Raw genomic sequence first — 22,590 nt, forward strand, 5'->3', positions numbered from 1 at the left:
TTATTTTCTTACAAGTTTCAGGCTTAAAGACAAAAATTGCATGAAGCCATTGATATGACTTAATACAAGTCTAACGTATGCTCTAAGGGCTTTATTATAGAACCAGATAGGCTACCATTTTATCACGGCCGTTTGCTTTTCTTATGGTCTTAGAGTCGTGAAAGTAAAAGTTCATGATGAAACAAAAGAAAATTAGTTTTGTTTGTTTTATATCTGTTCCATTAAAAACTGGTTAATTTTTTTTTTTTTTTAAGTAGGAGTTTGGGGGAGGTGTGAGAGGAATTGATTGGTAAGTCTGGTTCTAATCTTCTGAGCTGCCTTTGGAATGAAGTTATGAGGTAGGAGTCTTCTACTGACTCTTATGAAGGTCAAAAGAGAAAAGAAAAACCCAAGTGCCTCCTCTGCAGATCCATCTGGGACTGATTAGATAATTTAATGCCTAAAAGGACTTTTCTCCAGAAAACTCAGAGCATTTCACAGATAGAATACAAGCACACTGAATTTACTTATCTGATACATACAAAACATCGTTCCACATGCCAGTAAGAAAAACAAAGTTGGAGATTTGGACCCTCAAGGAGCTTCAGATATTAATCTGCCTAATTAAGCCCCAGATTTCTTTCAGATGTGGACGAATTAACCAAACTATATGGAGGGGAACTTGTCCTTGAGCCCTCTCTTTTGTACAAAGAATCACCAAGGCCATACAGAGTTCTCTCTAAGTTCCTTAATTTCCTGATGTCACCTCACCGAAGACTTCCTTAGAACCATGATGCCCCGAGACCTCTGACAACCCACCCTGAAATGACCTTATTTCAGTTGAGAAATGCATCCCAGGAAGCAGGTGGCTTCCAAGAGAACTCATCCAATCAGGGCAATGTCCTAAGTCTCTAGTGTGGTAGAACTCTGCTCCCAAACATTACAACTAAGCAGATACACTTTTGAATCCTGAGCCCCGCCCCCCCTTCCCATCCCTCACTCCCCCACAGATACCGAAATAAGTGGAGAAGACCATTTTGTGTCAACAAAAATTTTATTTCTCTCTACCCTAATACATAAAAGTTTACTGGGGTATCTGTTGGAAGACAAGATCATAATTCAGAAGGTAACCATCATTATAGACAAAAAGTTTCTGCTCGAAAGGATGATAGTTAATACTCTGTAGGTTTTCCTGCATCTTCTGCATTACAATGTTAAGTTTACCCTCTTTCCCTGTGTTTGTGTCATAGTAGTAGAAAATCTCTTCTGTTCTGGTGTTCAGAGTACGGGTGGCATACAGAACCCCACACACCATGAATGTGTTAGTAACAGATGGTTTATACTGCTTGGTATGCCAAGTGTTTAGCACCTCAAGTGTGGTGTCGTTGAGTTTGCTAATCACCATGTTACCAGTGCTGGCTTCAGTTGCGTAAGTCACCCACAATCCATTCTCATCCACAGCGAAGTCGATATCTTGCCAACCAACATTAGCATAAGAAAAACGGTTATCATAGGCAGCATCAGGGAGAGTTTGAGTCAAAGCAACTCTGTTGGTGGTCAGGTTAACTTTGGCAATGTTCCGGGTGCTGTACCAGTTGACATACATGTTATTCTTATAAACTACTGTACCACCACCTTGGCCATAGGTTATCCTGTTCTGTTGGGCATGTGTGTACAACAGCAAATCATCCAGTGTATTGTAGAGTCTGTAATATTCCAAATATCTCCCATCAGTATTCAAAGGTGCCACCCAGTACAGCCCTTTGCCTGGATGCTGAGGAGAGTAATCCCGACCCCAGGCGCCATACTTATAGGAAAACCCTCTCCAGTTGAGCCGAATCATAACCGGTCTGCTGATGTTCACCACACCGCCGTGAGCACAGCTCCCTAGAGGAACAAGCAAATAAAAGGGCGTTCTTAGAGAAAATGAATGACAAGATACAAACAGTTTAATATCCTAAGAACCAAAGGAATCCATAAACATTTTTCTTGTCAACGTTCAATGACAACCGTGGTCCTGATGGAGAAGAGGCAAAACCTACTCTTGGTTTCAGTCTCAGTGCAAACCTGCTGTCAGTTCTAGAGAGCACTACCTTCTATTCACATGGATGAGCTTTCAATCTGGAAAATGGGGATAATGAAACTCCCAAGAGCCATATTAAAAAGCATTGAGGGCCCAGAAAGAGGAAAGGAGGACTTGGTGAATTTAATATATTTTCTTCTATGAGAAAGCGTTTTGCCAATATTATTTTATTTCCTTTTTCTTATAGAGAGATCAAGAAAGTAAGATCACATGAGAATGCTACCCTATTTTCATAAAGCCAGAAGTTGCTATTCACCAGGGTCAGGGAGAACTGGGATGAAGGAGAAGTCTGTCCTAGGCAAGTCTTTCTTCCCTTCACCCTCTGCTCTTCCCTGGGACCCCAAGGGCATATCCACACCAGGTACCAATGATGCCCCAAGCTACTCTCAAAAGGGGAAGTTTTTACTATGGCATTTTAAAGGATACAGAAAGATGGTCCCCTAATGGACCTCTAAGAGGTCCTCTAATGGTGGGATTTCAGCCTTGAGAAGCCATGGAAGTTATTATAGGGCAACATTGCCTGCTCTGTGCCCAAAGCATAGCCTATCACATAGATCACTTGGTGACCCATCTCACTGCACAGTTACAAGTTGGGCCTTGCTGTTCATAAGCCATAGTCTACTGTGCCACAGAATGACAGGCAAGCACTTCATCGTTCCCAATCTTTTGCTGTCATTGTCACAATGTGTACAATCAAGTGGGACCAGACTCACCGGTCCTTGAATCTACATTCCCTGTAACACTTGGGCGCATAACTCAGTCTGGGCAATTTGGCCCTTTGCAGAGCCCTCCCTCTGAAATGCCTGCCAACCCAGACCGTTTATGAGTTATAAAAAATAAAATAAAATTCCTCCAGTATTTTTACAATAGCTATCTAAAGATTTGAACACACATTTTCTGGAATCTTAACAAATACCCTTTAAAAACTGGTCATAAATTTTATTGGAATTACAGAGAAAAGTCAACTTCAGATACATTTGAGATCATTTTCCCTCATCCTTTAAATGCTTGGAGGGAATCAGGGAGCCATGGAGAGTGTGTGAGGTGGGCTTGGGCCAGAAGCAGAGCTCCAAAGAATTGCCCGAGATTAACATTGTGGGGAGCAAGGGGGTGCAAAGCGTTTGACTCTGAGTCCCTGCCTCTGACACATACAGAAAGACCCATTCCTTTCCTTGCTAAATGCCTCCTCTTTCTCCCCTCCTCATTCAAGGACTGTTCAGAGATGAAACCATTACTAGAAATCCTGCTTTTATTTTTCCAATCTGTTGGGGCTTTTTGGTCCTAGAATTAAATACGTGCTCCTTAAATGCTCTCATAAATCCGCAGTTGGTGGGAAAGCCAGCCAGCCATACAACAGGTAGAGAAATGAAACCACTCTGTACCCAACCTCAAATAATTTTGCATGTCATTAAGCAGAACACAGTCGCGGGTTTATTTTAATAATGCATGCACCATTTCATAAATAAAAAAGCAACGTGTGTTCAGCCAAGAGACTGCTCTCCACTAAAGAAATAATAAATAAAATTATAAATTATTATTTCCTCTTCTAAAAGTGATCTCTCAGATGAATGCTTGTTTGCTTTTGTTTACGAAACAATGCATGAATTATTAAAATAAAGTTAGCGGTGTGTTCAGTTTAATGATAACAAAAACTGTTTGAGTTTCCATATGTTACAAACTGGATTTTCTAGTTAAAATACCTTCCCGAGAACTTATTTATTCAACTACATTTCACTCTGAGGAAATGAAAGAAAGTCAATTTTTCCTTGCAGGTTAGAAGACTTAGGCATTATTTGCTTAATTGAATCTTGCCCTCCTTGAAAGGAAAGATTCCAAACCAACAGCAACAAATTATTTAAGGAAAACTTACGATGCATATAACACATTCAAGCATTTTATCATGGGATTAAAGAAAATAAACTATTCTGTCCTAGATGTGGAAATCCTCAGACATGAAGGAACCAAAATAAACTTCTCTTAAAAATCACTACTACTACTACTACTAATGTCTCATCATTTCACAAGTTGACCAGGTGATTAAAATTGTAGCTGGTATAAATATTAAAACTGCATGTCATTTAAATCTCTTTTCCTCACCCCACAACAATTCTAAACATCTCCTGTCCTTTTTGTCATCCTCTCTTTATCCTCTATCTCCTTTAGACCATTTTTAGAGCCCTGGCTCTCATCAAAGGAAGTGGAAATAAGAAGAAAACTAAGTATTCTTGTCCATGCTACAGATGTGGCTACAGCAGTGACAAACGGCTGACAAGGCTATGGCGGGTTTCCTCGACTCCTGGCGACAAACCGTCTTAGAAATAGGAGTGAAACTGACAGCCGACCCAGTGCCCACTGCTCATCCAGCCCAAGCAGAGACCCCATCCGCCCACCCCTTCTACACCGAGCTTCTCCCCGCCCTTTCTAATCTTGTACCCCTTCCCAGCCTGCATTTCAAGGTCTTAGAGATACTCCATTCCTTTCTTTCTTTATGCCAACTTTATCCTACCACTGGAACAACAACCCACTGTCCAACCCTGACCCGAGAATTATGAAAAACCAACGAATCCTTTTGCATTTCCTGATGGAAGAGAACACACCATAGAACTGAGAGCGAAGGTACCCTTTCAGCTACTCCGCAAGCAAAAAAGCCAAGCTAATTTGGTGTTAATCAGGTTGGTGAGTTATTGCAACTTCCTTGTCACTCTAGGAATCACAGGTGCACCTCTCTCTCCATTAGAGCATCTGTGGAGGGCAGCCTGGTACAGTGAAAACATTGCCAGATTCCAATTCAAATCCTGACTCCAGCACTTATGAGCTGCATATCCTTGAGCAAGTTACCTAACTTTCTGAGCCTCAGTGTCCTTACATTAAAGGAAAAATAATGATACCTACTCTGCAGAATTGTGAGGAAGAGTAGACAGAAGACATATACATTAGACTCAATAAATGATAACGATCAGCATTATAATCACATCCATGTTACAAATGAAGGTTTACACGACTGTTTTCCCTCCAAGATAGTGGTTTCTGCAGGTTTCTGTACCTACCCTGATAATCCGAGTGCCCAGAACAGGACCAGCCACCCAGTGGCACCAAATTATGTTTGTGGAAATAAAAACTGATTAAATCCCCCAAACTCACCTTACCCTTATTTATAAAACTCTAGCTCTTTACCCTGGTACATAACTGAAAGTTTCCAAGAGCCTGGTATTCACTCCACTGAACATAATGCAAGGAACCCTCTACACCCGATAGCCTTGGTTGGCAATCTCTTCTTTGTCATGCAATTTATTAGATATGGCCATGGTATTCTGAAAATATCCTGGGAGGCCACATGGTGAGACTTTAAAATACTCTAACTTGGCTTTTTTAAAGTCTCATGGCTAGTAGCATTTTTTTTTTTAAAGCTAAAGATTATATACCAGCAGAGGAAACTTAATCTTGGATCCATCAATGCCCTCTCTCACCTGGGCAAGTGAACTTTGTCTGAGCAAAGACAATAATACAATTAAAATGGTTATAATCATAAAATGATTAAGATGAAATTGACAAAATGGATATATGTTACCTAACACTCTGTTCCTCCCTAGGCTTGGAATTTTGGCCGGTCACCCTACATCTTTCGTGGACCATTTACTGTGCACCTACTATGTGCCAACACAGATCCTTGCATCTTTGAGCACAACAGTGATGACCCCTGGGCATTCACATCCCACTTTCCTATCTGCAGTCCTTTAGATTCAGGGGGAGAACAGAGAGAAACTGAAGTCAGTTGTTTTCAGGAAAAACAGTTAATGAGCACACAAGGCCAATTATTTTAGATTAGAAAGTTCTATGAAATGAAGCAGAAAAGGATGCCATTTGCAGCATAAGCCATCTATAAAGCAGGTTTTATCGAACCCTAATGCTATGTACTGGCTCTCAGATCAAGCTGACCGCTGGGGTAGCGAACTGCAGCTGCCCAGAGGGCCCACGAGAGCACAGAATTACTTTATAGCTGAAACTTGCATAGAGTGTTTTTTGTTCCGCGCAACTCTGCAGTGAAAAAAAGCAGACAGGCCAGATTTTAAAGTCCCATAATAGTGCGAAACTTTAATTAAAGTCTCCACAGGCTCACAACTTTGTTGTGCCTGGGGATTTTCCAATTCTGCATTATCAACCAATCCAAACAGAAAGAGAGCAAGTGAAAGAAATTGATTTCAAAACATGACAAAAAGTCAGTTTAATATAAACATCATAAATATAATATGAACAGAGCTGGAGGAGGGCCAAGTGGCTTGGCAGGGATCCAGCTACAGCCAAGGTTGTGGGAAAGTGAGAGGAAATCTGCGTCCAATTTGTTTAAACAACACAGCTGGGCTGGGCTGGCTCACAAAAGTCTAAGTGTGAGGACCTGGGGGAAAGTTCTAGAAAAAAAAAGCTAACAAAAATAAGTAAACAGACTCACTGTTTTCTTCCTTAGATAGTAAGCCATGTACTTTCTCCCCCACCACCGGCCCTGAGTTACTGAAGTCTAACCCTCGAGGTCCTGAGATGACAGGGAGCAAGGGGCCTTGCACTTCGGCCTCAGCTCTGTCACCAGCTGCCTGTGTGGCCTCAGGAAAAGCAGTATCCTCACCACTAAGTCCACTCCTCTGAGACATGACAGCCCTGAATGTTCTTTCCTGCTCTAAAATGTCCTCATTCCAAGGGATGCATAGAAAACTGTGGCAGAAAAAGCTATTTCATGAGGACAATTTGCTGAGGTTTAAAAAAGAGAGAGAGAAAAAAGGATGGGAGGGATGGAGGAAGGAAAGAAAGACTTGCTCAGGTAGTATCAGGAGTGGTCGCTGATTGATTCCTGCCCTCAGGGAGCCCTCCATGGCCCCGCAGAATGAGCTCTCATTTCCAATGACGACGTTGACACCATTGATCCCAGACCACATTTAGCCAGGTTTGTTACAGAGGACAGAGCATGGCCTTTGTCCCAAACCTCTGCATGTCATACTGTGACAGATTCCCAACTGCAGAGGGAGGGAAGGTAGGGCTCTGAACAACACCAAGAGGCTTATAACTGTGGCAGTATTTAATTAAAGCCTTAAAGAAACCAGCGACACTGACAAGGATCCAGAAACGCATGGCCCAAAAGGAAGCAGGTTGTGACAATAGGAATGAATGAAAATAACAAGAGCTGTATGATTTGATGAACAGATACTGTCCCTGTTCAGGCTGAGATGCTCAGGATGTGCAAAGAGAGCTTCCCTATGACCCTGGCTCCAGGGCTGGACCCTGCGACTTTAGATGTCCTGGAGGGATGTGCCAGAACGCACACGGATCTAGCACTGCTTTTGTTTGCAGCAAGGTGTTCACTTCAATTATCCTCATTAACAACAATAACAATCACCAGTGTATAAATGCCAATCACAGAGCTCTGAGTTTCCCAAGACTTGTTTTGTGAATCCTCACAGCAACGCTGTAAGGTAGGTATTACTGTTCTCCCATTTTACCAAGGAGGAGATTAAGAATCTTTCTGCTGTGGCTACAGAGCTGGAAAGTTCAGGCCTTTGGGGTCACAATGCCATGCCCCTGACCCCTACACTCCACCGGCCCATTCAAGGAGGTACTTATGGGCACCCACCTCTATGCTACACTTAACCCCCTCCAAGGATGGTTCCTTAGAGAGGGCCACGCCATCTTTGCCCTCCAAGAATTCACAGTCCAGGAGGGACGGCAGGACACACCTTCACATACTGGACACGTGGAGCCATCCGTTAAATCCTCACTGGATCCTGGGATGCACTCCACAGCACGTGCATTTAAGGAAAGCAGGAAGGAGAAATAAAGAGGTGGAAGGAAGGAGGGAAGGAAGGAAGGAGGGATGGAGGATTCAAGGCGTAACCCAGCTCATCACATAAATGAGCCAATCAGCCCTTACAATCCCCAGGACAGCCCGGAGGGGATGCCACGCAGATTGCAGGGGCTTTCACCCGGCCCTTGATAACCAGACAATCACCGTAGAGACATTTCTTCTGTTAGTAAATGCAAAGAGGTTATGCGTAACTTGTTTAATTTTGTCTTAAATCAACTCATCGTCTGTGCTTTTCCTCTGTGAGCCCCAGGACACAACAGTATGTAGAGCTCTGGTAGGCGAGATTAAAAAGCAGGGAAGAGTAAACTCAGAGCTACAAAAATCCCATCCTTCCTTCACCTCCACAATCCCAGAGCCCTTCCCCACCCAACCCTTAGCTCTTAATGGGGCCTGGTAAAAATGGGACCCCCTTACCTGGTGCAGGGGGAGGGGGTACGGCAGGAAGGTTTTCGACTTTAGAGTCCTCACATTCCTTGAGTTTCTCCTTCAGAGCCAGGATTTGTCGGCGAATGGCAAGGACATTGTTTTTGTCTAGCGTCTCAAGCTTCTCCACCAGGACAGTCATATTCCTTATCTAAGGAAATCAAAATTCAGAGTGACTTTATATTATTGTGCAATTTCCTTCATAAACATTCCAGGGCTGAATATGTCACTTAGGGAAACATTGCCAGAGAATACACCTGAGATTCTTCTGACTGGTTTCATTTGGAAGAATACATTTCATGGTTTAGCGTGAATGTCTGTCAGATTGCAGGCCGATGTGTGTGACAAGAAGAAAATGGCAAAGATTTTAACAGCTTTAATAACAGAGAACAGGCTCCGTCTAAGTATCCACAAGTGTCCATTAAAGTTCATCTCTAATAACCTTCCCCTATAAACTCGTGTTTACTCATGTCGTACTATAATTAAGTTTCTAATGAATGGTGAGGGCCAGAGAAAACCTAAATTCTAAAATACAGAACTGGAATTCTCAATGATAGCCCATGTCATGACTGTGCTAGTAAATTCTTGTTGATATAAATTACCCAAGCAAAAAATCTACAAACAATAAATGCTGGTGAGGGTGTGGAGAAAAGGGAACCCTCTTGCACTGTTGGTGGGAATGTAAATTGATACAGCCACTATGGAGAACAGTATGGAGGTTCCTTAAAAACTAAAAATAGAACTACCCACTACGACCCAGCAATCCCACTACTGGGGATATACCCTGAGAAAACCATAATTCAAAAAAGAGTCATGTACCACAATGTTCATTGCAGCTCTATTTACAATAGCCAGGTCATGGAAGCAACCTAGCGTCCATTGACAGATGAATGGATAAAGAAGATGTGGCACATATATACAATGGAATATTACTCAGCCATAAAAAGAAATGAAATTGAGTTATTTGTAGTGAGGTGGATGGACCTAGAGTCTGTCATACAGAGTGAAGTAAGTCAGAAAGAGGACAACAAATACCGTATGCTAATACATATATATGGAATCCTAAAAAAAAAAAAAAAAAAAGGTTCTGAAGAACCTAGGGGCAGGACAGGAATAAAGACACAGCTGTAGAGAATGGACTTGAGGACACGGGGAGGGAGAAGGGTAAGCTGGGACGAAGTGAGAGAGTGGCATGGACATATATACACTACCAAATGTAATTTAGATAGTTAGTGGGAAGCAGCTGCATAGCACAGGGAGATCAGCTCGGTGCTTTGTGACCACCTAGAGGGGTGGGATAGGGAGGATGGGAGGGAGACACAAGAGGGAAGAGATATGGGGCTATATGTATATGTATAGCTGATTCACTTTGTTATAAGGCAGAAAGTAACACACCATTGTAAAGCAATTACACTCCAATAAAGATGTTAAAAAAAATAAAAAATAAATTACCCAAGCATAACATTAATGGGATAGTCTTTACCCACAGAGCTTAAAAGGCTTCACGAAAACATCCTCACAAGAAACTCCTTTAAAGAGGCTTGTGGAGTATGTGGAGAAGCATTCCAAGAGGGATCCGGACTATGTGATCATTTAAAAGGAGAAACAGACCTAGCAAATCCAAAATTGTGGTCTTCTAGTCCCGTGAGGAGAAATCCAGAACAGAGAAGACCCCTTGATCTAGCTTGGCCATGGAGTTGTTCACACTTATGTCATCTCTTTTCTAGAGACACTGAAAGGCCATTTGGTTCTGGGGCAGGACTCTGACCGTTAGACAACACCTACTCCTCAATCAGCATGTTCCCAATGTGTGTAATTTACTGTTCAAAGCCAGGCGTCCATCTAAAACAGAACACGGGCCTTGCCAAGCGGTTATGAGAGAGTACAGAATTAGATGTCGGAAGAGGGACTCCGATCCTGGTCCTAGCACTTGCTCACTGAAGAGACTTTATTATTAATGCACAAGAAGTGATTTCATTCCTTACCTCCACTTCCAGCTGGTCAACGATCACTGAGCTTCCAACAAAACCGACCTTCAGCTGTTCGATCAGTTTCTCCATCTCCTTCACTTCTATCTTGATCAGCTCAAAGTCCAGTTCAGTGTAAGAAATGGTATCTTTTTCCATGATCTCTATTCGGACGGTTAGGTTTGAGAGCTTCTTTTCATAAACGCTGATTAATTGCACATACTCCTTCACCTGGAGGGGAATCAAACAGCTCAAGTCAGTTTTCAGAGTGATGTCATACAGCATTCCTCCACTAACCAAGTCCTCGGGGACTATTTGATTGCCTTCAATCTTTTTTAAGTAAAGAAATGGATCAAAAATATATTTACCTAAATATTTTTTAAAATCTATCCAAATACAAAGAATTTATTATTACAGTGGGGGAGAGGGTGGATTTTGCACTTGCCTAGACTAAAAATAATTGTGCTTCAGAATCATCATTCGCAAGTATATTTTAATCTCCCTTTTAATGTTTGAAGATATTAGCTCGTCAAACTAAACTCGTTTGAATCAGTCTTTTGCCCGCCCTCCTCTGCTTAGTACACACGCTCTAAATCAGGATTTCCCAACCTCAGCACTATTAACATTTGGGAATAGGTTGTTCTTTCTTGTGGGGGGCTTTTTTGTGTATTATAGGATGTTTAGCAGCAACCCTGGCCTCTAGATGCCAATAGCACCTACCCACCCCCCAGCTGTGACAACCAAAAATGTCCCAGACATTGCTAAATATCCCCCAGGTGCAAAATCACCACCACCACCCCCTTCCCTCCATTTAGAAACACCGCTCTAAATCTAAGTATTTTCTAGAAGAGGGAGAAATGCTCTGAGAAGAATTTCTTCTCTGATCACCAAATGCAATGAGTTTTGAGCCCCTCTGCCTTCTACAGAGTGGCATAAAGACTCAACTTGCAAATTATGGTTTTCTCCAGATATATGCCCAGGAGTGGGATTGCTGGATCATATGGTAGCTCTATTTTTAGTTTTTAAAGAAACCTCCATACTGTTCTCCATAGTGTCTGTACCAATTTACATTCCCACCAACAGTGCAAGAGGGTTCCCTTTTCTCCACACCCTCTCCAGCATTTAGTATTTGTAGATTTTTTGATGATGGTCATTCTGACCGGTGTGAGGTATTGTAGTTTTGATTTGCATTTCACTAATAATTAGCAATGTTGAGCATCTTTTCATGTGCCTTTTGGCCATCTGACGTCTTCTCTGGTGAAATGTCTATTTAGTAACTAACAAGAACCTACTGTATAGCACAGGGAACTATACTCAATATTTTGAAATAACCTATAAGGGAAAAGAATCTTAAAAAAATACATATATATATGTATATAACTGAATCACTTTGCTGTACACTTGAAACTAACACAACATTGTAAATCAACTATACTTCAATTTAAAAAAAAGATCCAACTTTCTCCACAATATGTGAGGGTATGTGCAACTGTAAAGTACACATTTCATTAAGTGTACCCACATATTTATTCCAAGTTTATTCCACGAACTGATTATTGCAATCAGACCTTTAAATTACACATTTGTTGCATATTTTTGAATGTCTGATCATTAAGTTAAAATACTTCCAAAAATTCCCATGGTGGTTTAGTGTATAATTGGAATCTCCAAATGGATATTTCAATAAACACAGTTGGTGGCTCTTTCCGTATCTGATCTCTGAAAGAAATGCCATGGCTTTTTTAAGGACCTGCTCATTAAAAGTTGCCAGTTTTATATTCTTTTTAAAAATTTGAAGAGAAGTAATACTTTTCCCCCAAACTTCACTAATGTCAAGAAGCTGATCCACAGGGCCTGGATGAATTCAGAGCCAGATGTCAGCCTCTAATCTTCCTAATACCAAAAGCAGCCCTAACTTCTGTCATTTTAGCCCTTCCACTTAACCCCACTGTACAAATTAGACACATAGGCCATGAACATAAAGGGCTAGGGCTTCAGGCAAAGAGAATTTTAATGAAAGTTGAAAACGCAGCCCTTGGCACTGCTAGTGTATCTCCTTCGTCAACTGATGCTCATTGCCATTAGAGGATGCTGATAAGGCTGGTGACATTTTGGTGGATAAGGAGGTTAAAAAATATATATATACCTAGCAAGTCCCACTCAAAAGTACAAACACATATATAAGGTAGCCAGGTTTCAACTTCTCCAAAAATCAGGCATAAAACCCTGGCTGTGAGAAAAATAATAATAATAATGAAGTGCCAACCCATGGCAGAAATGGAAGTTTGTGAAATGAATATTCTTGTTGGCATTTGGCCTTGCCAGCTCTTGGAACAAATGAAACACCCTCAGCTTTCCTGGAACATTTTGGTGGCATATCACAGCTGTTGTTCTATAAAAAATGAGTAGTTCAACTGTCATTACTGCTAAATAAAATGTGGCTCTCCCGGATTCTCACTGCAAACCTCAGAGAACGTATGGTGGTGGGCCTGCCCTTGTTCTGCCCCAAAGTAAAGGGTCTCTACAGATCTGTTTGGGGAAAATCTTGAGGTTCCTTCAAGAACTGGACTTGACTGGAATGTCAAGAATAGCTCTGGGATGTTCAGGAAAATTGGAATCGTCCATGGAGTTACAGAAGGCAGGAGAGAATTTGAGAATGGGCCAGAAAGACGTCGTGGTGTGAATGTTACTAATTTAAATAGATTGTGAGTCTAAACTCTTCACGTGTACGGATCTCTAGTGTTGAGATGGAATGGACAATTCTGGAAACATCCCAACTCTCCCTGGGAGGTGCAGCCTCAGCAGAGGTGCCCGGTTTACCTGGGGATGTGTAGCAAGAATATGTGTCCAGCCCTACAGGGACACTTCCCTGGGTCAACATTTTTAATGTAAAGCTCCCCGTCACTACAAGTTTGAGCTTTAGACGACTCATCTACACTTGCCCTCAAACCCTCAGCCCTTCATTCAGAGTTCCCATTCTTCTGTTTGTTATGCCCGTATCATGTCATTGATGGGTTCTAAGCATCAAAATCTCTTTGGGGGGTTGTTGCTCTATACAGTCAATGTGGTCTTGTAATAGATAGGGATGCAGCCCCAGCTGGCTATTAAGCTAAAGAATTAGTTGGCTTGTGTTTCTGCCAGTTCCTCAAAACCTGTGATCATCACCATAGCTAGATTAATTGAAATAAATAAATGTACTTTACCACATACTGTCATTTTAATATATTTTTTAACAGCAAGATTAATTGAGCTTGAATTGGCCATCAAGACATATGAAGCACTTTGCAGCTAGATCCACCTAAGCTCAAATCTGGCTTCAGTACTTCGTGGACAAATCACTTAATTTCTCTAAGCCTTCATTTCCTCCTATAAACTGGGGGTAACGGTATCAAGCTCACAAGATGATTGTAAACTCTAGAGATAATGTATATTAAGTGCCTGGTGTAATGGATGCCCTATAAATTACAGCAATTATTAGACAGTGATTTCAGGTTTTTTTCAATCTGACCTTTTAATTTATTATATTTCACTGCACAAAACGTCGCTCAATGGATGTTGTTTGTTTATGGGTTGCCTAAATGTCTCCCAGGCTGCCTCAACCCTCTCATGCATGAGGAACTATTAGCAAAAGTGTCATATTTAAATAACTTGCCCCAAAGACCATAACCCTCTAGAGAAAAAAAAATTCTGAGCCGCCCTCTGTGTTGTCTCCTTTCTAAGTACAGTCACACAGGGACATCTCATAACAACAGAAAAGTATAAAATGCTTTCAGCATCTTATGCAGAGGCCGTCCCTGTCTTCTCCGTGTCCTGACAGATAATGAATCAAAGTAAGACAGTCCACATCCTTTTCTACTGGCCTGCCCAAACGGGCGTTCCCCCAGGCCTCTAGATAAACGGTGATTTCCAAGGCAACCTAGGGACAGCTATAATAATTCACCTGGAAACTCAAAAGCCCTCAGCTGAAGAGATACTTTTGGATGGAAGGCATTACTGACCTGGTGCATCTCTTCTTAGAGAATGATAACCGCATGGCAGAGAGGCAAGATAATGACTGAAAGAGAATGATTCCGAAGACCCAGATTCCTCACCTGGCTTAACCAGCCAAAAGACCTTTACATTTATGTCTCTTTACCCTTATGAACCTCAGTTTTTCCATCCCTACAATGGGGTAAAGAACACTGGTTTATGTGCCTTAAAGGGTTGCTTGAGAGTAGAACCGGAAACATTTAGAAAAGCACGAAGGGAAGCTTTTACTGTTATGGTTGATATCCTCACCTGTCACACCCCGAATCCATTATGCAAATCTCAGTGGGCAGGTCAATTCCTTTCTCAGGCCTCAATCATGATTTTTTTTTAGAACCAGCTACTGACACTTTCAGAACTGGAAGTTTTTCCACCTAGTCCACACTTCTTCCCTGCCAATTATTAGTGAGGCGGATACCACCTGCCCCCCTTACAGGATTGGAATTAAATGTCCCAGACTCACAAACCTCTCCCTGGAGCAGCCTGGGGTTTCAAACTGCCCTTCACATCCCTGCCAGCCAAGAAGACATGCATATCAGTAGCTTCCACTATTTCAAAGCAAATGACTCTAACTGAAAAGATCTTTACCTAGGATTTTCCTCCACTTGTTATGTTTTTATGCAGAACTTCTTATCTGTACTTGATTATGCTGGAATAAGACTATGAATATTAATGAGTGGAATTTATAATTTAGTTCTGTGCCTTTTCTGCTGATTAATTCAAGGACATTTTATTTCTTGAGAAGCTAGGTTCCTGGAGTCGTCAAACACATTTTCCTGGACACTCATTTAAACTTAGAATATTTATCTACCAATTCAGGTTGAAAGCAGGGGCTCAGCCTCATCAGAACTTTTGTCTTAAAAGAGAGCTAGGCTCGATGTTGAGGTAGCTGAGCTGAAATTTCTTGGGAAAACTTATTTTGAATCTTGCAGGGAAGCCAGAGCTCCTTGTAAATTAATGGAATGGTATTAAATAATGCATAATGTGATGATAGCCTAGCTTGGACTTCACCTGTACAGAAGATGGAAGCGCTTTTGGTTGATTTTTAACTTGGCTAAAAAGGTTAAAGGGGTCAAAACTGGAATGCCAAGTTCATTGCTCCAGCCAGCTCAGAGAAGGGCTAACCCCGTGAGATGACTTCCTCTGGCTGGAGAAAGCAGTAATCAGGGGGTCAAGTGGAGGTTTGTATCAAGGCTGAGCCACCTACTAGTCTCATTTCAAATTGCCAGGGAAGCCTTCGGTTTGGGGCTAATGCTGGATGCATCCGATGTAGTGTCCCTGCTGAGACAATAGAGGCTAACCCCAAGAAAGAGAGAGAGGGAGAGAAGAAAGAGAGTGAATTGAGAAGAGAAAATAGGAGGAAGAGAGAGGAAAAGAGGGAGGAAGGAAGGAAGATGAGAGGGAGATTTGTGGGAGGGGAGGAGGAGAAGGAAGGGGAAAGACCAAAAGCAAGAGAAGACCAAAAAAAGTAAAAAACAAAAACAAAATAAGAAGGAAAAGGGAAAGAAAGGACTGAGGCAAGAGGAGAAATAGAAATGAAGGAAAGGAGGAATGGAATAGAATAGGCTGAAAAAAATGCAAGGGCAGGAAGATAGAACATAAAGAGGACAGAGGTGAGGAAAGAAAAGAAGGCAAAGCTGGAGGAATGACCAAGAAGAAGACCAAAAGGAAGAAGCCACAAAACCAAATACAGATTTCAGAGTTGAAATTTACAGGGAGAGCTCAGGCTTCTTTCCAGCTGCACGCACACCATGATACTGAAGAGAGTTTATCCTGTGGCGTGACTCACCTCCATCCCATCTTCTTCCTGTGCTCTCACTCTTCCTGCTATAAAGAACTCCATAGGTTACTGTGAAATAAATGCTAAAGCTTCCATTAGATGCAAATGTGCTCTTTGATACAGTGAAGAAAGGCTGCTTATAAAGTCCTGAATAAAAAGTATTTTGTTCTTAAGATATTGTTGGAAGAGGAAAAAAGAATAAAATACTTACTATAGAAAGCTCTTTCTCGAACTTCTTGGTGACAGTTTGAGCTATGATTTCCAAGCGTTCCACTCTCTCCACAGGAAAGGTGGTGTCTGGCAGGATAACGGAGCACTGACAGGTCCCATGGTCATCCTTGGAGCCGGTGAAATTGGACAACGACTGTAAATAAAAATAAGTTCAACATCAGTAATAAGCCGGGAAATGAGCCTCTGGCAAGGGGAGTGACAGAAACTGGCTTGTCAAAAGAGTGCTCAGAGGCAAGCGAGTGGAGTTCAATACATAAATGAATGGAATCATAGAAACACCCCAAAGCTGCTGCCATGTCTCCCAAGTGTAGCTCAGTGTTCAGCCACCTCTCCACCTGTTAAGCAAACCATATCATTCTCCTTTCTGGAAGAGTCTTTAAGGAAACTACTACTGTCCCCATGTAAGGAAAAAGAAATAAAGAAGTGATGAGAGGACTTCCCTGGTGGCGCAGTGGTTAAGAATCCGCCTGCCAATGCAGGGGACACGGGTTCGAGCCCTGGTCCAGGAAGATCCCACATGCCGCGGAGCAACTAAGCCCGTGTGCCACAACTACTAAGCCTGTGCTCTGGAGCCCGCGAGCCACAACTACTGAGCCCACACGCCGCAACTACTGAAGCCCGCGTGCCTAGAGCCCGTGCTCCGGAACAAGAGAAGCCACCGCAGTGAGAAGCCCACGCACTGCCACGAAGAGTAGCCCCCGCTCGCCACAACTAGAGAAAGCCCTCGCGAAGCAACGAAGACCCAACGCAGCCAAAAAATATAAATAAATAAATAAATAAATTTATTTTAAAAAAAAGAAAAAGAAGACGCGATGAGAGTCCTAAGTTGGCAATTCTATCACTTACTGGACCTGAATTCTCTTTAAGTCTCTGTTTCCTCATCTGTCAAATAGAGATAACCTGCTTCACAGGGTTGTTCCCAAGAGGAACCAAGTAATGTAAACCAAGTCCCTGGCACATGGCAAGTGATCAGTAAATGTCACTCTCCTTTTCCTTCTACGCCCTCATTTTCTTTTCCACACTTCTACCCCAGCCCCAACCCAATGCCTTTCAGGAAAGTGAGGAAAACATCAAGGATGTGGGTTACAGTGAAGCTATGCAACGCAAATTCACATCCTCTCTTCACCTGGGAAAGTGTGTAATTAACATCCTTCAAAACGGCAACAAACCAGCCATTTGTTAAAAACTGAGCAATGTATGAGTTTGAAGATTTTGTGCAAATTCTTTTTAAGTTTTCCAGCTTATCACTTGCAGAAAAGTCATTTTAAAATATTTGATGTTTCTTTAATATATTCAGGCTCACACTTTGGTGCCACTGCATATTTTAAAATGACAGGTTTGAAAGATCCTGTTTTTCTTTTGTCCCCTTTGAACTTCCCCAAGGGGATCCCGGCACAATTAACATTTTTTTATTACTACAATTGCCTTACAGAGTAACTCTTGGCAGCCGACTGACTGTGCCTTTCAATGATCTTCTCTGACGGCCAGCCCAAAACTCACCTGTGGAACATCAGCCCGAAGGGTCTCTTTCTGAAACTACCAAGGGGAGAGCAATGGTTTTCAGAGTCTGAAGAAATGCAGGCTACACTTCTCAATATTTCAGAGGTCAGCTGGCTGTAGCTGAGGTTGTGTGCTCTGTGATTTAATGTCTACCACCTTCCCTGATTCCTGAACAAGCTGGACGTGGATGCTTCTATAATCAAGATCTAGTCCATCAGTGACCTCTGAACCAATTAATTCAGGCTTTTGCAGCCAAATTGCTTGTTATTTTAACCTAATCTTCTATAAGATGAACAAATACATATATATATATATATATATATATATATATATATATATATATATATATATATTTGTACGCAAAACTCTCTGTGCCACGTTAATTCTTGACATTGGCCTCAACTTTCTTTGCCAATCACACCCCACACCTGCACAAACTGGGGAGTAAGGAGGAGGGATGAACAGGTTTATGCTGAACACTGGGGGTGGGAGGAGGGTAAGGGAAGGGCCGTTGCCAGGGACAAATAAAGACTAGACAAGCCACACCAGGAGCCTGTCAGAGAGCAGCTTCCCTGGGAACCAGCTTTATCACTCCCACGGAAGGTAGAAAGACTCTAGCTCAAGCGTGCCAAGGCTTTTGCAGGAGGACCTGTCCATGCCATCATGGACTTTTGAAGAAATAGCTTATTATAATAACTGTCTACCAAAAAAACAACGGTCTTGCATCGCATTTTGACAAGGGGAGGTCAATTAGCTGTACAAGACAGGGTTGGACCATTCTGAGAGTTCTTGAAAAAGCTCTGTCAACTCCATAAACAGTAGAGATCATCAAGCAGTCTCTAGACAATCAACTAGAAACTACTAGCTCACAACTTTTTTATCCTGAAGTTCACCTGAAAGGCAGGCAAATAATTATGAGACCTGCTGATAGCCATTCCACTGTCTTGTATTGAACATCTCTGTCCTAGCACAGTGGACTTCCCACCTTCCATCCTGCTTATCATCAGCCCAGCGTGCTCAGCTGACATCAAAATGGTCCATAAGTTTGATCAGTGTTTCCCATTAGAGATATTTCTGCTCCTCGCATTCAAAGACCATGAAACTAATGGTGATGGGTCTCTTTCTGTGGCAAATGCTTAATCTCTATGTGAGTGTAATATGGGGGATGGGAGACAGAAAGAAGCACTTGTCCCCTTGGCCTTTGGAAGGGTATGTGATCCCCCTGTGGACCCCACAGACACCTTACACTGATCAGTTCTCACTCGGCCTGTGTTCATTTCACATTTACTGGTGTCTACAACTTGCCAGGCTCTGGTCTGGAGCCGGACAAATAAGAGACAAATAAGGAGACAAATAAGACCCACTTCTGGCCCAGTGAGTCAGGCCCCTTGTCATTATGAAAGCCTTAGTGTCTTTTTCCTCAACAAGCCCTTTAGCCTGATGACAAAAGCATGTGACTCGAGGTTCTGACTCTGCCAGTTGCTGTGTGAGGCGAAGCACCGAGCCTTTTCTTGTCTGTGAGTTGAGGACCGTTATAGCAGCGCCCCTCTTTGCAGGGCGACACCTGAGGCTGGCGGAGTGCTCTGAGCACTCCAGCGAAGGTGCGACTCACATTTGTGATCTCAGGTTGCAATTGGTTCTAATTAGCAGCCAAGTCTAAGTGCCTGTAAAGATTCAAGGCATAAAATAATGGTACTCAACATTTTCAAAGTACAGAAAATGATATGTTTGGAACTTGCTCAATGACAGTTATAAAGGGGTTTTCCTTTCCACTTTGCAAAGAGCTCATCAAGCAGCCCTAGAAAACTGGGTTTATAGCGGAAGTGACACCTAGCCTGCTGTAAAAAAGAAGTTGGAGACGTGATACTAACTCACCAGAGGGAGATAAGTAAACCAGGAAGGAAATTAAAAACTCTAAGTATAATTTAACTACCATTCCTTATCTACTTTTAAATATTTATCTTCTTACCAAACAACAGACACTTTGGGTTTCTCTGTTTCTTGACCTATATTTTCTTTTCTATTATTTTAGCTGATCACCTTACCTGAAAACTGGTTTCTGATTGGTGATAAAACCTCAAAATATACTACTAATTTTCATTTTAATCTTTTTAAAAAAATGCTAACCAGTTCTCATTGTCCCCAGAAGTCATTTAGTATCATGGAATAAAATGATATGTCTGATTTCTGGCTACAAAGAATCTTGGTGCATATTCATGATTCCCAAGCCATTCTCTTCTTCAAAATAAGCACTTTAAATCTATACTCTCTGAAAATATAGAAAGCTTCATGGAGAGAGATGGTGAAGAGCATGAACAACTAAGTTTGAGCTGTAACACTGGCTAGTTTATTGACTTTAAGCCAATGCCTTCATCTCACTAAGCCTCAGTTTTCACATCTCTAAAATGGGACAATTAATTGTACTTACCTCTGAGGTTAAATAAGATAATATATATTATGCACTTAACATAGTCCTGACATTTATAAGGCACTCAGTAAACATTGTTACTGCCATTTCTGAGCCCTGTCCAAACCATTTCATTTCATAATTGACAAATTTTCATTGCCTTTGAGGTTCTGATGGTGAAAGGAAAACAAAAGTCTTTTCCTCCTCTTTTCCCGTTGGCCCTTCCATTCAGATGATCCTATAAACAGCGACCTGACCTGTAAGTAAAGATCATAGAAGTGCAGAGGACAGCCTCGGGGGGAGTTGAGACTCCCCCACTCCAAATCACACCTTAGCAAGGAAAGCCTAGGTTTTGCAGAGCAGGACTCCTACAGAGAAGCCCAGAGCTGATGGAGGGAGGAACTGCTTCCTGCGCCCTAACTTCTCACCCCTCTGTGCCTCTTTCCCTTTCTTCAAAGGAGATCCAAAGAGGGCTCATCCCCTAAAGAACAAGGCTCACTGCACGTTCTAGAGATGTGGGCTAGCTGGACCAGTCCCTTTCTAGTGCATGCTTTGTTTTTCATTCGTTTGTTTGTTTGTCTTGTTTGTTGCTACTGCTATTGTCATTCTGAGCTGGAAATGGCTCTTAAAATGCCTTATAAGAAAGACTGAAAAGAGTTAACACTCCTCCAGGGAACTATGCATGTGTAACAGCACTTTCCCAAAGACCAGGGACCCCTCCTCCACCTTCTGTCACCCATCTCCCTTACAAACAGGCTCAGGGAAACTGTCAGGTCTCCAACCAAAGCACTGTGGGTCCCTGATAGCCGCAAATCAATTAGACAAACTTCTGGAGCTTCTACTGGCAGGGCTCATCCCCTAACAGCTGGTATCTGGGAGAGAACCCAGGCATCTTCATTTTTTTTTAGTCCCCTCCACCCTGCCCCGATTCTAAAGTGCAGCCAGGTTTGAGAACCTCTTGAAAGCTTAGATTCTTTCCCTAAAGCCCCCAGCCAGAGAACCGAAAGGCTGTCTCTCCTGCTAACAATTCAATTATTTTACCCAGGTTTTAATTCATTTTCAGGGCACCTACAATTAACAAAGGGAGTCGTAAATCTTCTCGAGTGTTCAGGCCTAGCCATCCGTGAAATTATATTCAGTTCCCCAAAAAGCCAGAGGAAGGGAAGGAACGCGGCTATCAGACTCTGGGGCATCCTCACCTGGGACTTGGAGCTGGAGCTGGACCAGCCAGAGCCAGAGGTGGAGGTGGAGCTGGTGCTGAAGTCAGAGGTGAGGAAGGAGGTGGAGGCGGTGGTGGAGAAGTGGGCAGAGGGGGTGGTGATCCCCCAAACACTCGCAGCATCTAAGTGGAGGAGGCACAGAAGGGCCAGCAGGCAGGGGAGGCCCGGCTTCATCTTGTGCTCTGGGCTGGAGCCACTGGCTGCTGCAGGAACTCCAGGGCCTCTTATAGTGCCCAGTGGGGATTTCCCCCTGGGCCAGTTTGCAGGGAAAGAGGAAGCTGCCAGAGAGCACCTGAGCACCCAGGAAGGTGAGGACAGCCGGGAACTTGAGTCACCTGCACATCCGATCCTGGGCCCCACTCTGCCAGCTGCCCTTAAATCTGGGTATCTCTTACCAAATCTTAGCTCAAATGCACTTTTTCAAGCCCAATATCTGGTTTCCGACTTGACGCTTCCTTGAAACAGATGGGATGAAAGTAGTCTTTGTGGATGAAAAGAGCTTGGGGACCCCAGGAAGGAAAAGTAAGCCTCAATCTTTTGCCCAGAAGCCATCTCTATTTGTCCCCTGCCCCCCATTGTCCTGCATGCTGCTTTCCAGGGAAAGCTAGGGAACTCCATCTAGAGACTGTGACTCTCCCCAGGGGATTCCCTCTTCACTGGCTACTGCCCAGGCTGTCTCTGACTGCTCCCTTGCAGTGTCTGCTTCCAGACAAAGTTCTCTCAACAGCCCCACTCAGAAGGAGACACCAGCCACGTGTCTGCCCTGGGACTTCAGTCAGGGCTCTGCGCTATCAATCACTCGGCCCCGTGAGCTTGACAGAGGAGAAAGAACCCAAGCAGGAGGCTGCCCCAGACCCAGTTCGGGAGGCCCATGGTTGAACAGTTTCTTTCTCCAGAAGGTTCTCTCTTGACCTCCTTATCCCAGACCCTGTTGTGAGCTGGTTAGGCATTCAAGAGCTCAAGGTGTATTCCTGAAACTGAGAAATAGGGGTGGTCTTCAGGCCCATTTACACCCCTCCACCGTTTCACACACCTCTGTGACCTCTGCCTTCCTCACTGCAGGGGAAAAAGGGTGTTGGCCTGAATATTCAAAACCAGCTCTCTCATTTAGTCAGTGGCCTTAGGC

General features: G+C 42.8%; 1 protein-coding gene across 1 annotated transcript; it reads right to left on the reverse strand.

Moving 5' to 3' along the window:
* Nucleotides 1-1,014: 1,014 nt before the first annotated feature.
* OLFM4 (olfactomedin 4) lies at nucleotides 1,015-21,851 on the reverse strand. Its single transcript, XM_082435847.1, has 5 exons — nucleotides 21,444-21,851; nucleotides 16,318-16,470; nucleotides 10,319-10,531; nucleotides 8,325-8,484; nucleotides 1,015-1,866 (listed from the first exon to the last, which is right to left on the reverse strand). The coding sequence occupies exons 1-5, from the start codon at nucleotides 21,636-21,638 to the stop codon at nucleotides 1,064-1,066; spliced, it is 1,524 nt and encodes a 507-aa protein (XP_082291973.1). The 5' UTR covers nucleotides 21,639-21,851; the 3' UTR covers nucleotides 1,015-1,063.
* Nucleotides 21,852-22,590: the final 739 nt, after the last annotated feature.

This window comes from Balaenoptera physalus (assembly GCF_965194825.1).
Source record: "Balaenoptera physalus genome assembly, chromosome: 18".
Lineage (NCBI taxonomy): Eukaryota > Metazoa > Chordata > Mammalia > Artiodactyla > Balaenopteridae > Balaenoptera > Balaenoptera physalus.